Raw genomic sequence first — 17,045 nt, 5'->3', positions numbered from 1 at the left:
ACTTTTGCAAAAGCATTATACTACTAGCATTACTCTTGACAATTTATCGCCTGAAACTGAGTACACTATTTGAGATAACAAATCATACCTGGATTGATAATTAATGTAGGCTAAATAGAGGTGAAAAAGACCCTGTTTACTGCCCAACATGTAGAAATTGTGCTTAAGACATTAATGTTTATTATTATTGTCACTTATTTTCATGATGTATCTTCAAGTGAAGGACCTGAAAGACCTAGTTCTGAACGCTTAATACTTAGGTGATATCAAAGTCTCAGAATGCCATTTGATCGCTGAATATGAATGCTAAGTGGAGAATGCTTTGAGAAGTTAGAAACAATATGTTGTTTTACACAGAAACTATTATCTGTAACACTTTGGGAAGTTAGAGACAATACATTGCTTTACAAAGAAACTATTATCTGTAACTTAGAAGAAATGTAGAAGTAAGGGTTTTAAGTATAGGAGCGCTCTTTTAAGGAATTTTAACTTCATTCACATAAGTAGACAAAGACCTACAACTTCATTACTATACTTAAAGAAAAGAAGACATATGATGACATATAACAGAGAAGTCACAAAATCATACCCCTAAATGTGTGGAAAACCTCTGATTCTTTCATTAATCAACAGTTTATCAAAAATACAGTAGCCTGGTCTCCAGGTTCTTCCAAATTCGAACCCTTTCTCTGTAAATTTTCCTCTTTTTATACATTATGAAATAGTTAGTAATTACCAAAACTATCAAACTACTTAACTATCTCCTAACTGTCGAAAGTAAAAGTTATTACATAATATTACAGTGCAGGGTAAAAGACACCTCATTCTCCTCAAGAAAACAAAATAACGAGAGGTAACAGAAATTAGAAGGTGATGGTTGTTCATTGTTCGAATTTGTGGCTTGAGTATGTGGTCTGAGTGTTATTCTACAAGTTGTAACCCTGTAGATGTCCTGATGACAGTTAGACTATTTTAACACAACAGACTGCAACTTTACAAGAACTCCGTGTGTGGACTTGTGGTTTATGGGCCCACATACATATCGGAAGTGTTGTGATTGGCCAAAACGCAAGGAAACCCGACCAATCATCATCACTGGAAACCGAAGGAATTAAGCCACAATTCATTACATATCAGGTCCACCTGAGCTGTTAACCCACACACACATTTGAGCGCGATCACTGTCTGATCCTTCATTCAATGGACGGTCCGATCCTTCGGAACTCAATGAGACTTTAAGCTTGTTCAACAAAACCTTATTGCGTCCGCTTTGTCCACAACCCTTTGACTTCCCCACGGACCCGATGGGAAACTAAACTGCAGTTAAAATATTTCTCGGGTTTGAAATTTAAAATAAAACCCGTTCACTTTTCGGCACGATATCCATTGGATCTATTTCCTTCAAGAGGACGACCCTGATTAACTGAGGTTTTAACTCCATTTTATAATTTATCATGTCCGATTTTGAATTAACCCTCGCACTTGTTAACCACACAATTACTGTTTGATCTGTTGCCTGCTGATCGGACAGCTCAGACCTTCTCCTGGATTTCTCACGTTAAAGAGCCATCAATAATATAAAATAAAACATTTCTTTCGGATTTCTACATTTTCTTTTATATCCGTTAAAACATAATATTTTATTTTCTTTTCATTTTTGCGTTAAAACTGAAAATTAAAGTAAAATGACAATGGATGCTACAACATCTGGCTCCACCTGGGGATAGTGCTTTTGCCACAGAAGCACTAAGAACCACAGATCAGTGCCTTCACCTCGGGCATGGAGTCACATATTGCTTAGCCAATTTAAATTCTATGGAATTTGTACAATGAATTCACTCTAGTATCTACAATGATAGGATCCTTGTGCTTCAGAACTGGAAGTAATGTTTGAGGTACTGCCCATTGACAGGTAACTATAAATATTCACCATCAAGATTCTCCAAGAAGAATGTATTATTTGCCCTTGCTTCAATAATTTTGAATGGGCCATACTAGAGAGGATCAAACTTCCCATGTTTTCCCTTATCTTCTCTTCTAGTATCCCACCTTAATACCAAGTCTCCAACTTTAAAATCAATCTCTCTGCCTTTTCTGTCAAAAATACCCTTCATCTTTGATTGATACATAATCAAATTATCTCTTACCTTATCCCCGCTTTCACTCATCTCCACTACCTTATGCATCCTTCTTATCAGAGCATTGGGTTTTTATTTTGCCTCTTGAATCATTGCAATCACAGGCTTCACAAGCTGACTTGGGAATAGAGCTTGAGTCCCATACACTAACTCAAAAGGTGATTTGCTTGTAGACCTTCTTGTAGTCACTCTAACAGCCCATAGAGCAAACTTTAATTTAGAATCCCAACCTTTCTAATTCTCTGCAATAGTTTTCTTAAGGATCTTCATCAATGTTTTTTTAGTGAATTCAACCAATCCATTTCCCTGTGGATGATAAGCTGTTGAATGAGATAAAATAACGTTATACTTTTTATAAAAAGCAACGAACATACTTGAACTGAAGACTTGAGCATTGTCTATTATGATTTTGATAGGGCATCCAAATCTACTGAAAATATTTTCCTCTAAGAACTTCATCACCACCTGGTCATTTTCCCTTTTAGTAGGTATAACTTCTACCCACTTGGTGAAATAATCAGTAGCTTTAAGAACCAACTTGTGTCATTCACTTGAAGGTGGGTTAATTTCTCCAACAAAATCTAGTCCCCATTTTCTGAATGGTTCTTCTATGAAGACTGGGATCAAAGGCAAGGGAGCTAGCCTCTTCTTCTCAGCAAAAAGCGAACACTTCTTATAGCTTCTGACAAACTTATATGTATCGCCAAATAGAGTAGGCCAATAAAACCTTGCCTGGAGGATTTTATGTGCAGTAGCCTTCCAACTATAATGTCCACCACATAAATTCTCATGATAATCTTTAATGGTCTCTGTAAATTCATCCACTATTAAACATAACAATAAAATTCCCACAGGATCCTTCCAATACAATCTTCCCTCAACAATCACATATGGTTGTGATTTGATCTTTAATGCTCTATATTTTGTTCTATCCAAAGATTGAGAACAAGAGAGAAAACATAAATAATGGACTATGTGCTTGTACCATTCTGAACATAAAAACTTATACATGATCTTCATACCTAGATTTGATTTTCCTTCACCGTCTTCAATTATCTCCTCAGTTGTAGATGTTAGAAAATTGATTCCCAATGCCTGAAAATTTGACTCTATCAACATCTTTGCCAATCCCTGCCCTTTCACCAGCTTTGTGGACTTTATGTCCAAGTCATACTCTTGGATCTTTGCTATCCATTTTCCTCTTTTGCCTTCCACATCACTCTGGACTAAGACATCCTTTACTACAATATTTTGCACATAAGCAATAATATGTGACTGCAACACATAAGTCTTGAAGGCCTTTAGGGCTTTTACCAAAGCATATACCTATTTTTCAAGAATATTGTACTTTAGTTCAACATCTCTGAGAATCTTGCTAAAGAAAGCAACTGGCTGCTCCTTTTCTTCATCATTTTTCTGTAACAAAACAACAACTATTGAATTAGGTGATGCAAATGAAAAAAACTTGAAAAGGCTTTTGATAGTCAGGGCTAATTAGAACTAGAGCTTCTTGTAATGATTCTTTAATCCCGGAGAATGACTCTCTAGCTTCCTTGGTCCAATGCACTTCATTCTCCTTCTTCAACATATTAGTAATTTCTTTTACAATTTCAGCATAATTGGACACAAACCTCCTTAAAAAGTTTATTTTTCCCAGAAATTTTTGAATATCTTTCTTACTCTTGCGCAGGGGTATTTTCTGCACATCTTGCACCCTTGCTGGATCTATCTTCACTCCATCTCTAGAAACAATGTGCCCCAACAGTTTGCCCTCCTCCAGAGAAAAAATAGACTTCTTAGGATTCAAGGAAAGCCCAAATCTTCTACATTTCTCAAAAGTCTTTTTAAGATGGTCCAAATGCTCCTCATCAGATTTAGAGAAAACAATGATGTCATCCAAGTATATCACTACAAACTTATCTCCCACAAATGCAATGTCCATTGCCCTCTGAAATGTTGCAGCTGCATTGATCAACCCAAAAGGCATTCAAGCATACATAAAGGTTCCCCAAGGAGTTGTGAATGCAGTCTTTTTCTGATCTTCTTTATCAACAACCACCTGGTTATACCCAAAGAACCCATCCAGCATTGACATTCTAAATGATCCTGTTACCTTCTGTAACACATGATCCATTTTAGGTAACGGATAGTTATCTTTTAAGGAAGCTCTATTGAGATTTCTAAAGTCCACACATAGCCTTATTTCTCCATTTTTATTCCTTACAGGCACTAAATTGGCCACCCAGTTAGAGTACCTAAGTGGAACTATTATCTTGGCATCAAGCAGCTTTTTGACTTATTTCTCAATCAATGGTAAAAGCAGAGGGTTTATCTGCATGAGTTTCTGCTTAAATGGTTTAATCCCCTCTTTCAAGGGAATTTTGTGCTGAATAATACTTACATCATATGTTTTGAGATCCTCATAGGACCAAGCAAAAACATCAATATAGTCCTTGAAAAGCTTAATATATCTCTCCTTATAATTAAGTGGAAATCCATTAAATAATTTGACTAACCTGGGCTCCTCTTGGGTTCAAATATTGTGATCTTGAATCTGCTCATCCTGTGGAATTTTCTCTGAACTGACATCTACATCATTGGAGTTAAAAAGTCTTTCAAGAGGGACAAGCCCCCTTGGTAGAATATTATCTTTCAATTAAATGTTTTTTGATTAACTATAGAATTTCTCAAACCACTTACTTCTGCACCTTCTGTTGTTTCATCTTCATCTTGATCAATCTCTGTGCCCTGAAAATATTCAATCATAGCCAAGAATTCCTTAATCTGCTGATCATCCTCAAAAATCTGCCAGTGTTTTATATTATCCGGAACAAAAGGCCTGTGCCTCATTTCAGCCTCATATCTTAGCTTTGGATTCATAGGAGGCCTAAAAGTACTAGCAGCCATAGCCAAAGAATCTGCTAATCTGTTTCTATCTCTTGGAATGAATTGTATATTGAAAGGCTCAAAGAATTTCTCAACCAAATCCCACACTTCATTTCTGTATGCCCTAAGCCTAGGGTGTTTTGTTTGACAATGGTTCTTTATTTTCTTTATAATCAACTCTGAATCTCCAAAAAACAGAAATTGACTGGACTCCCATTTGTTTTGCTATTTGCAGAGCAATGATCAAGGATTCATATTCTGCCACATTGTTAGTTGCTTCGAACTCCAATTTAAAATAAAAATGGATCATATTACCTCTAGGTGTAATTAGAAGGAAACCAACACCTATTCCTTCTTTAGAATAGGCTCCATCAAAGAAGCACTTCCACACCCCTTCTGTTTTGCAGCTTTGTATTTACACTAGCTGAAGTAAGTTGCCTCTAGTTATCTTTAGCCAACTCTACATTGTCATGTAGCACGAAGCAAGAAAATTCATCTTTCTCTCGGCTATATACAGGTGAATTACTTGCTCCATTATTTGTGATTGTTTTTACAAATCTTGTTTCTCTGTACAACCTCCTTTCTTCTCCACCAAAAATTGGTATGACAGCATAAGTAAAATCTAGTTTCAAAACACCACCCAATTTAGCCCCCCCATGACCTAGATAGCAACATTCCAAACCTAGCAAGGATATCTTCTACCACTACATCCATTACCAAACTTCTAGATGGGATCTGGGCTAGTGACACCACCATATCTTTAATGACCCCCAGACACTTGACTTTATTTGAATCAAAAGAATACAGGTCTCTGTAAGGTTTAGTAACTTATAGGTTTAGTTGTTTCATCACTAATAGTGGCATAAGGTTATGTGAATCTCCTGAATCAAACATACAATTATGCAAGAGGAAATCATGAATCAATAAAGAAATGTAGAAAGGAGGTGTTGAAGAATCTACCTCCTCCACATGCATACCAAAAACCACTACTGTTTTATCTTCTTGTAGATTCACAATGTCATTTATATTCACATTCTGAGATAGAATGATAAAGTCAACAATTTCTCTTTGATAAACTAGTCTTTTGACTAACTCTATGATGGGCACCTGAATTTTGATTTTTTCTAATTCTTTAGTGAGACTAAACACATGAACCTGTTTAGTAGTCCTTTCATTTTCATCTTCACTCCTCTTCATCACTGAGAGCTCTTGTGGAATGGAAACAAGTTTTTCTAAAGGAATCTTATCACTTTTGTCTTGAGAAGACTCACCTTGAAGTATTTGAGTCTTGCTATTTGTATTCTGATGTTTCTTTCCTTTATTTAATTGTTCTGCAGGCTGTGGTTCTTGTGGAGTCACCTTTTGTAGGGGAGCTGAAACTTGCTGCTCACCTTCATTTTCTTGAACTCTTGATCTTTTCCTTGATCTGAAGTCATATTTCTTATGTAATTTTGCCTGCATAAAATCAATACTCATCAATTTCATTCTCATCATAAATAACATTTGTTTCAGTATATTCATATTCTTCTCCCTAAACACCTAGTTCATCTTCATCTACTGCACACAATGTAGAAATATGATCATCATGGTCCCTGGAATGCTCTCGTACTTCATCAGGATCTACCTCTAAGTAAAGTGGTGCTTGAACCTGATCTTGATCTTTTCTCTCCTTCTGCAAAATTTGCTGAGGTTGTCTTCTATACTGAAGATTAAAGTTTATGTTCTGTTGTGCTTGCCTCTGAGAATTCTTACTCTCCAACTCTAATTTAATCAACTTATTAGACAAAGTTTTAATTACATTACTCATATCCTCTAATGTTTAACTTTGAGAGGATTCCATTTTAGCCTTTCCCTTATCTTGGATAGGTTGTGTCTCTAGTGCTTTACCTGCAGCCACCAGATTTGCTTCTATCTCTAAGGCATCAGTTTGGATCTGATCAAGGGTTGAATATATTCTCTTCCTCAATGTGAATCCAAAATATGATTCAAAAGCCCTTGCAAAAGTTATTTTTGCACCAACAGGAGGGTGTTTAATCTCCATTGGAAGACTATTGTACAGTTTATTGAACCTTCTGATGAACTCAACAACACTTTCATCAGATTTCTTCTTAATAGCATTAAACTCTATGAGTGCATACCCATGGTCTCTTTTCTCTCCCCATCTCTGGGTGAACAGGTTCTCCATCTCTTCCCATGTAGGAATAGAGTTATTATGAAGCCATTTAAACCATTTCCTTGCTTCTCCATTCAAGGATTGCAAAAAAATCTTAAAACAACATCCAAGTGTTCAACATTGAGATTTTATGCAAAATTGCAAAACATTGCTAGATGCTTCTCTAATGTTTGTTCATCCTCCCCTAAGAAATGAGGAATAATCTTCAAGTATTCTTGAGGCATTTGCTTCAACTGTTGTGGCAATTGAATAGGTGCATGCCTATTCAACAAAAATGCAGGTGCTGCCATGTTTGCTCCTGAACTTACTGAACCTTGAGTACTAGCAGGTGTAGAAACTATCTGAGGAGTAAATGGAGTATGAGAAGGTGGCAATGTAGTTATAGGTTCATGTTGAATAACCATAGCAGATACTGAGAAAGAAACAGACTCTAAAGATTGTTCTTGACAGTCGGGTTCTTGAAATGAAGTAGATGTAAAAGGTGACTCGTAGTCAATAAAAGATGAATGTTTGGATGAAAAATGAGTTGAATTGCTACCAGGTGCAGACAGTGTAGGACTTGGTGTAATTGGAGTTTTAGGCATTTCAACCCTCTTAGAAACTAGCCTCTCAAGGTCTGAAAGGGCTTGAACTTTTTGCTGTGAGGTATTTGACCTTGTATGGGGCCTCTTTGGAGCCAAAGTTATTGCTTTCTATTCAATACAACCCAATATTTCCTCCTCATTGAACAACTAGGGGAAAATATTAAAAACCCAGGGAAAAGTGTTCTTGTGTCTCTCCCCAGCAATGACGCCAATTAATGTTGTCCCATAAGAAACCAATTTCTTGGTTGTGTAGAAATTGTGCTTAGGAAATTAAAGTTTATTATTATTGTCACTTATTTGTATGATGTATATTCAAGTGAAGGACCTGAAAGACCCGGTTCTTAACGCTTAATACTTAGGTGATATGAAATTCTCAGAATGCCATTTGATTGCTGAATATGAATGCTGAGTGGAGAATGCTTTGAGAAGTTAGAGACAATATGTTGTTTTACATAGAAACTATTATCTGTAACACTTTGGGAAGTTAGAGACAATATGTTGCTTTACACAGAAACTATTATCTGTAACTTAGAAGAAATGTATAAGTAAGGGTTTTAAGTATAGGAGCACTCTTTTAAGGAATTTCAACTTCATTCACATAAGTAAACAAATACCTGTAGCTTCATTACTATACTTAAAGAAAAGAAGACATATGGTGACACATAACAGAGAAGTCACAAAATCATACCCAACAATGTGTGGAAAAGCTCTGATTCTTTCATTAATCAACAGTTTATCAAAAATATAGTAGCCTGGTCTCTAGGTTCTTCCAAATTTGAACCCTTTCTCTATAAAATTTCCTCTTTTTATACATTATGAGACAATTGGTAATCACCAAAACTGTCAAACTGCTTAACTATCTCCTAACTGTTGAAAGTAAAAGTTATTACAGAATATTACAATGGAGGGTAAACGACACATCATTCTCCTCAAGCAAACAAAATAACGAGAGGTAACAGAAATTAGAAGGTGATGGCTATTCGCTGTTGGAATCTGTGGCTTGAGTATGTGGTCTGAGTGTTATTCTGCAAGCTATAACCTTGTAGATGTCATGATGACAGTTAGACTATTTTAACACAACAGACTGCAACTTTACAAGAACTCCATGTGTGGACTTGTGGGTTATGGGCCCACCTACATATCGGAAGTGTTGTGATTGGCCAAAATGCAAGGAAACCCAACCAATCACCGTCGCAAGAAACCAAAGGAATTAAGCCCAAATTCATTACATATTAGGTCCACTTGAGTTGTTAACCCACGCGCACATTTGAGCATGATCACCATCTAATCTTTCATTCAGTGGATGGTCTGATCCTTCAGAACTCAACGAGACTTTAAACCTATTGAACAAAACCTTATTGCGTCCACCTTTTCCACAAGCCTTTGACTTCCCCATAGACCCGATAGGAAACTAAAATGCCGTTAAAATATTTCTCGGGTCTGAAATTTAAAATAAAACCCATTCACTTTTCAGCGCGATATCCATCTAATCTGTTAACTTCAAGCAGATGGCCCTGATTAAATGAGGTTTTAACTGCATTTTATAATTTATCGCATTCGATTTTGAATTAACCCTCGCGCTTGTTAACTGCGTGATTACCGTTTGATCTACTGCCTGCTGATCGGACGACTCAGATCTTCTCCTGGATTTCTCACGTTAAAGAGCCATCAATAATATAAAATAAAACATTTCTTTCGGATTTCTACATTTTCTTTTATACCCGTTAGAACATAATATTTTCTTTTCTTTTCATTTTTGTGCTAAAACTGAAAATTAAAGTAAAAATACAATGGATGCTACAACATTTTCCATAAAGTCATCATAATAACAAGTACAAGTGTTCATTAATCACATTATGAAAATAGCCCTTAAATACATATGCAAATCCAACCAAGTGAGGGACTTCCATGTACCACCTAAACGTAGATTGGGTTGAACCATTTATTTCTTTCAGTCAATCACCCCCATGCCATATTCCAAACATGAATGTGGGATCTCATGGGTTAAACCAAGACATATACAACTAGGGCTTCCCGGAGATTAAACCACCTCCACCCTCAGGCTACCATGATATTGCCAAAACCAGTCAAGAGATCACAAAGCCAAAACAAGCTTGGATGCCTCAGAATATCTTCACTATATCTTGAGGAATTTTTCTATCTCCACCCACCTGTCGAGGGCTTCTTGGAGAAAACCATCTCCACCCCCAACTCTTGGGAATTTTCTTGAGACCACCTCACCCAGATCCAAAATCTTCTACCAATGCAAAGCTTAATCATTGATCCGAGTTCCTTCAACTACCAGAATCATCCAAGATCTTTTACTTCAATGATGTTGTTAGAATTGCATTTAAAATAGCATAAAAGAACACATATGCATACTTAAGAAAGAGGAAACATGACAATGATCAGAAAATCATGAACACGACACATTTGATAACGTAGTTCAGCCAGTGTGGACTACCTCTCTAGGCATGGTGTCAAGATGGTGGAGGTCTCTTCATATACTATTGGAAATGATGATGATGTACATGGAAGACTCTTTGTTATAGAAAGGACATACACCCTCAAACAGGAGTGGCTTATCTCTCCATGAGACGTTCCGCTTATAGGAATTCTAACTCAAGAAGGTTTCCTCTTAGCATGACAACTTAACATGATCTCACCCAATGTGGAAATGAGTATCCCTTCAACATAGTTACATAGGGATCTCAACAACAATACATAGCAATAAAAGCTAAATACATCTCACATAAGGTGGAAATAATGATCCCGCAACATAACATCAAACAGGGATCTCGAACAAGATACATCACCTCAGCAATTATGAAGGAAAACATGACATGACTCATTCATGTACCTTCACCTCTGAAATTGGTCGAAAAATGGAAGACTAAGCTGCAGAAACTGACTGCACCACTGAATTTTTGTTGTTGAGAGTTGTAAAATTGACTATCCATTTATCGAATTCTAACACCGTCAAAATCTGGGCCTATAGGAATCTTTTAGATTCACCATGATTCTCCAAAGATTCTGTTCTTTGGGCTGACTGGATATCTGCAACTCAGATCAAAAATCTGATCTCTCCATCATGATCCTTGTGATATTTTGAGACTTTTGAGTGTAAACTTGAATGCATTCTAACTCTGTCAATTTTCAGCCTCCAAGGAATCTAGAAGATTCCCTCAAGATTCTCCAAATATTCTGCTTTGTTGGGAATCTGAAAATTTGATGCTCAGATGGTGATTTTGATTTCACCATCGCATTCCCTGTAAAATTATGGTTAAAATTACTGTAAACTTCATATCATTCTAACAAAATGAAAATTTACCTCCCTAGGGAATATTTCAGGCATCAAGAAATATTCTCTGCAAAAAAAATCTTTGCCTCGAAAAACGTGCAATCAATCTACCTCCTGGAACTGCGTCATGGTTCTCCACTTCTCAAATTTCCGCAATCCGGGTTTCACACTCGCTCATGGCTCCATTGGCCTCTTAATTCCTCCAATCCGCCTTGATGCTCCCCCATGCAAATGAGAAAGGCATGTTTTTAAGGTTGAAGGTTAGCAAAGTTTACAAAGCGCCCCACCTTGACTCTTTGGTTAGGGCAGAGCTCTGGACGCAGAGAGGTCGGGGGATCAAATCCTGCCCCTACCAAATTTGCGTGTTGTTAATTTTTTGTGGGCGGTTAAAATAAACACCGGCAATGTTCACATACATGAGGCACATTTGTTATGTGGTTGAGTGTTGGTTTAATATGGTATGGGACCGCCACATGGAGACGCGCTGGCCCATGTGGCCGGCGCGGGTTCGATATGCGTCGGCCTCCTATTCAATATATATTTCGGTTGTTGAAAGGACCAGCCCATTTCGGCTTTAATATTGAAGATGTTGTGTCATTGGAGAAGGTAGGTCCCACGGGCCCGACCCATCCCTTTTTTAATTATTCCACATTCCTAGGAGCTTCCCATTCCATGATAAATTTGATTTTTTCTAAGTCCACTGTTATACCTTCCTTAGAAACAACATGCCCCAAATAATGAACTTTTGTTTAAAAGAAACTACACTTGTTGAGCTTGACATACAATTGTTTTTTCTCAACAATACTAACATTGTTGTTAAGTATTTTGCATGCTCTTCCTCATTCTTAGAATATATCAATATATCATCAATGAACATGATCACAAACTTGTGAAGATAAGGATGCAATACACTATTCATCAAGCAAATGAAAGTAGCTGGAGCATTAGTCAAACCAAAAGGAACCACAACAAACTCATAATGCCCATACTTGGTACATAATTTAGTTTTATAGATGTCTTCTTCTTTGATGTGTACTTAATGATATCCTGATCTTAGATCAATCTTCAAGAACACTACTGATCCCTTCAACTGATCAAACAAGTCATCAATCATTGGCATTGGATTCATGTTCTTTATGGTCACCTTGTTTAGTTTTCTGTAATCAATACACAACCTGAGAGTACCATCATTATTCTTTAAAAATAACACTGGTGCACGCCAAGGTGATACACTCAGCCTTATGTATCCCTTGTCAAGCATTTCCTGCAGCTGCACCTTCAATTCCACCAAATCTAGAGTGATCATCCTGTATAGTGTCTTTGATGCCAATGTTGCTCCTAGTACTAACTCAGCAGAGAAATCCACATCCCTATGAGGTGGGAACTCTGAAATATTCACGAGAAATACATCTTGAAACTGCTACAAAACCGAATACCTCTTCAAGACTTCTGCATCCTACACATCCTCACCTTTTTCATTGGAAACATGCATTACAAACAATACACACCCTTTCCTGCAACTGTGTTTTTTCTGCATAGGTGTAACAATTATCACTTATGTAGGCTTCTTATTTCCCTACAAAATTCTTCTTTCTCCATCATCATCTAAGCATTTAATAACCTTCTCGTAAAAATCTACCATGGTCTTATGAGTATACAACCAATCCATATCCAACAACATACTATATGATCCCAATGGAAGCACATTTAGGTGTGCTGAAGTAAACATACCATTCGGCTCAAATGCAAAATGTCTCACCTAATGATGAACTCTTTTCTTGGTACCTGTAGCCAACTGCACCAACCAAAACACTACATGCACTTCCATCTCGATAATAGATGCTTGATGATCAACATGCCTATTATCCAATGTTGCATATATCTGAGGGATATTTTGACCCACATCACCAACTGTCTGTGCATCCTGAGCATTGTAGGTCTGATGCCTGCCACCCTCATACAACAAACAATCCTTCTTATGATGATCTTTTCCATAAATCCAACACTGCAAAGGCTCTCTGCCACTACCTCTATTATGCATTTCTCTAGGTCGAGGTCCACGTCCCTTGTATATTCCATTAAGCTTCTTATAAGAGACCACATTCTCTCTCTCCTACATCGTGAGGTATTACTTGCTTCGGTGGCCACTTTCCTTTAGATTTGTCATTTCCTTTCCAATCTTGCTTAGGCTCAACGTTATGCTTCGACTACTCATAGCAATGTTTCAATTTCCCTATGACTTCCCGATGACTAAATGATCAACTACGCATTTCCCGAGAGCAAGGTTGGTTTCCCTCTAGGATTGCGCATTTCACTAAGGTAAGTCTAGAACTAGATTGCAACCAAGTCAAGAGGTCATCTTATGGTTAGACAACAAAGCAAGTAAGCAAACACAAGCTACGAAGCAAAATATAAAACTCATTGAAAGCACAAGTACCTAGGTCAGCGTAAGATAAGTCGTTGGGATTTTAGTAGGGGGCTCCAAAAACAAGCATAGGCAAAATTTTGAAGGGTGGTTGTAGCTGCTACAACAAATCAATATCTTCCAACACAATGGGATTTGTATTAGGTCTTTTATTCAACAATTGGTTGCGTCTTAGTCTGATGTTGTATTAGACATAGATTAGATCATTTAACTATTTATGTTCCAAATGGTTTCTCTTCTTTGTGTGAATCCTTTCATAGACATACCAATTGTGCTCACACCCAATAGCGCTGCAAGTTTGACTCAAAATACAGATTGCAAACTTCTGCAATTGAGGACAATGGCTACCAAATGCCTCCTACCATTGTGCCGCAAAAAACATAGTTGTGTAATGAGTTAGCTCAACAAATTATATCCAACTTTCAAATTATAAACAATTTAACAAGATGAGAATTTAAAAATTGAAATTGTTTGTTTACCTGGCTCATCTGCTTTCATTGCAATCCCTGCCAGGTTATTACCAAAGGTACCTATGGCTCTACTGAAACAAGTGATGTGTCTGTGTATCTCCAATCGGTCACTCTCCTTAGGGACCATGCGATCAATGCAGTCAATCAATCCATCTCTAACCTCCAAGTCAAAGATTCTTCCTCCAAAGATTTATAATGATACTTTGGGTTCAAAAAAAACCCAGCTAAATGTATAGAGCTATGGAGCTGATTGTTCAATCTTTGATCAATAATTTCTCAAATGGACCCATACTTGGCCACTCTATCCTTGTATTCTGCCTTTATTTTCTCATTTTCTTGTTGCATAGCCGCTGTAAGGCCTTTCGTTATCCGAGACCTTGTAGAGAAACTGCTATTCATGACGCTTGTGGTCACGTAGCCATCTTCTCTCCCAACTATACGCAATCAAAACGGTGTTTGGATGAGCTGGTCATCATAGCGAACTCAGGGGTTACCATTCTTCCTGTACTTTACAAAGTAGACCCATGTGAGCTCCGGTGGACAGGAAAAGACAAAGAGGGAGGGTATGCTGATGCCCTGCGCAAACATAAACAGAATCAGCAAACTATTCAGAATTGGAGAGGCGCTGAATCGTGTTGCAGGTGTAAGCGGCTTCCAGCTCGACTCGTGGAATCGGTGAGGATCTCCCACATTCCCAATCCCTGTTATTTTTTTTGTTGGATTGATAGCTATATGGAAATTTAGTTAAGCTTTTGTCAATACTGATTTTTCTTTCTGAATAATTAATATGCAGTGGATATCAGGAGTTATGGGATAAGGTTCTTCAAAGTCTGCTGAAAGTGGTTCCAAAAACACGGTTGGATGCAGCAAAATATGAAACTGGGTGGGGTCAGAAAATTGAGGAAATTGAAAAGCTTGTGCGGTCACAGCACAAGGGGTGTGTGGAGGCCGCCAACATCGTGGGAATTGTGGGTGTGAGCAGAGTTGGAAAAACTACGATGGCTAATGCATTTTTGAACCTTAAGAGTTCAGATTACGATGGAACCTCCTTTCTATATGATGTGAAAGAAAGTGCAGAAAGAATGTCTCTAAATTCTTTGCAGACTCAACTCATTAAGGACTTGAAACATATATATGATATCAAAATTGGGGAGTGTGGAGAAGGTGTAGGGATACTCAAAAGGAATCTCTGCTATTGTATTAGATGATGTTGATCATTTGGATCAACTCCATGCATTCTTGCCAATTAATTCTGTCCTTCACCCCAGGAGTTTGATTTTGGTTACTTCTAATCACAAGGAAGTTCTTATTAGTGGAGGAATAGCAGAATCATCTATTTATTATTTGGTGGGATTACGACGACTCATCCTCGGTCTCTGAGTTTATCTCGATTACCATTCCCGAATATTCCGCAATCGGAAGGACACTGGCTCGGTCAAATTTTTGACCGAGCAACTGTCCGTCGGATTGCCAAATATTCAGGGAATCAGCGATCGAGATAAAGATGCCCGTCGTCGGTCCCGCCAGATGCTCGGAAAAATGTGCGTCCTATGCTTGGAAAGATGTGGTCGGGCCTGTCCTTGGTTGAGACTGAAGCTTACCATGTAGAGCAGCAAGGATAATTTTAGGGGTGAATGTTCGCCCTTTGGCGAAATTAAGGGGTTTTAAATTTTTAGTGGGCGAATATTTTGTATCATAGTACATTTTTACAAATCACCTCAAATAGCCCACCTTATTTTAAGGGAGAGGGTAAAAAAGGTAAATTTAGCCCTTGAAATTAGGACTTACAACCTTCCATTCGCCCATTTTCAAGAATAGGTTTTATTTAATTGAATACATTCGCCCATTTTCAAGAATAGGTTTTACTTAAGTGAATCCTATGGGCCAAATACCATATTTACAAAAGAGGTATGGTAAATTAATAAAAATATAAATAAATGAGAGGTATAATAAATAAATAAAACATTTTTTATATTTACTCCATAAGTCACCTTATATACATGTAAGGGTGTAAACAAATAAAAATATAAGTAAAGTGGAGGTATGGTAAATAAATAAAACGTCTTTTTATACTTACTCAAAAGGTATGGTAGATAAATAAAAATATAAATAAACTAGACGTATCGTAAATAAATAAACCCTCTTTTTATATTTAGTCCATAACCCTCATTCTATTTATGAAGGCTCAAGAAAGAGGTTTTATTTAAGTGAATCCTATGGGCCAAATACCATATTTGTAAAAGAGGTATGGTAAATTAATAAAAATATAAATAAACTAGAGGTATGGTAAACAAATAAAACATTTTTTTATATTTACTCCATAAGTCACCTTATATTTACGAACACTCAAAAAATGGGTTATATTTAGGTGAAACCTATGGCCAAAATACTATGGGACAAATACCATGGACTAGATTGTTATTAATACCATGCAAAAAACCATTATTAACGCGAATATTAGAATTAATAAAAATAAAAATGGCACATGGTATTGACCCATGGTATTCACCAAAATGGCACATGGTATTGACCCATGGTATTCACCAAAATGGCACATGGTATTGAACCATGGTATTCACATGGAATGTAGCCTATTTAAATGGGGGAATTAAACCAACATGTAGCCTATGCTAAGATTCACTAGGACTTTACAAAGTTTTATTATTTAGTAAAAGACTCGCCAAGATCTTACAAGATTTTATAATTGAGTAAAATATTCGCCATGCCTGGTGAGAGATTCGCCAAAAAATTATATATACATATTATATTATTGATAAAATCGCCTTCCATTTTTCCTATATACCATGGAGATTCGCCCATTTATTATATTTATAAATTTAGGGGGGGTTCTTAAAATTTTCCCTGTAGAGCAGATACAACGGAATGAGCGGAATTCAGTCTCATGGCTCCGCTGGAATGAGTGTCCATATGTTTTCCTACCTTCCTGGTTCGAATGCTTGGAAAAATGTGCGTCCTATGCTTGGAAAGATGTGGTCGGGCCTGTCCCTGGTTGAGACTGAAGTTTACCATGCAGAGCAGATACTGCGGAATGAGCGGAATTCAGTCTC

General features: G+C 37.1%; 1 protein-coding gene across 1 annotated transcript; it reads left to right on the top strand.

Annotated features, from left to right (window-relative positions):
- The first annotated feature begins 14,548 nt into the window (after nucleotides 1–14,548).
- Nucleotides 14,549–15,185, top strand: LOC149198670 (disease resistance protein Roq1-like). Its single transcript, XM_089400332.1, has 2 exons — nucleotides 14,549–14,652; nucleotides 14,771–15,185. The coding sequence occupies exons 1-2, from the start codon at nucleotides 14,549–14,551 to the stop codon at nucleotides 15,183–15,185; spliced, it is 519 nt and encodes a 172-aa protein (XP_089256458.1).
- Nucleotides 15,186–17,045: the final 1,860 nt, after the last annotated feature.

The sequence above is a fragment of the Pinus tabuliformis genome, chromosome 2_1 (genome assembly GCF_031772625.1).
Source record: "Pinus tabuliformis cultivar Carrire ecotype Pingquan chromosome 2_1, CPIR1, whole genome shotgun sequence".
In the NCBI taxonomy this organism is placed as follows: domain Eukaryota; kingdom Viridiplantae; phylum Streptophyta; class Pinopsida; order Pinales; family Pinaceae; genus Pinus; species Pinus tabuliformis.
Note: the sequence above shows the minus strand (reverse complement) of the source record. Positions and strands in the feature narration are given on the sequence as shown.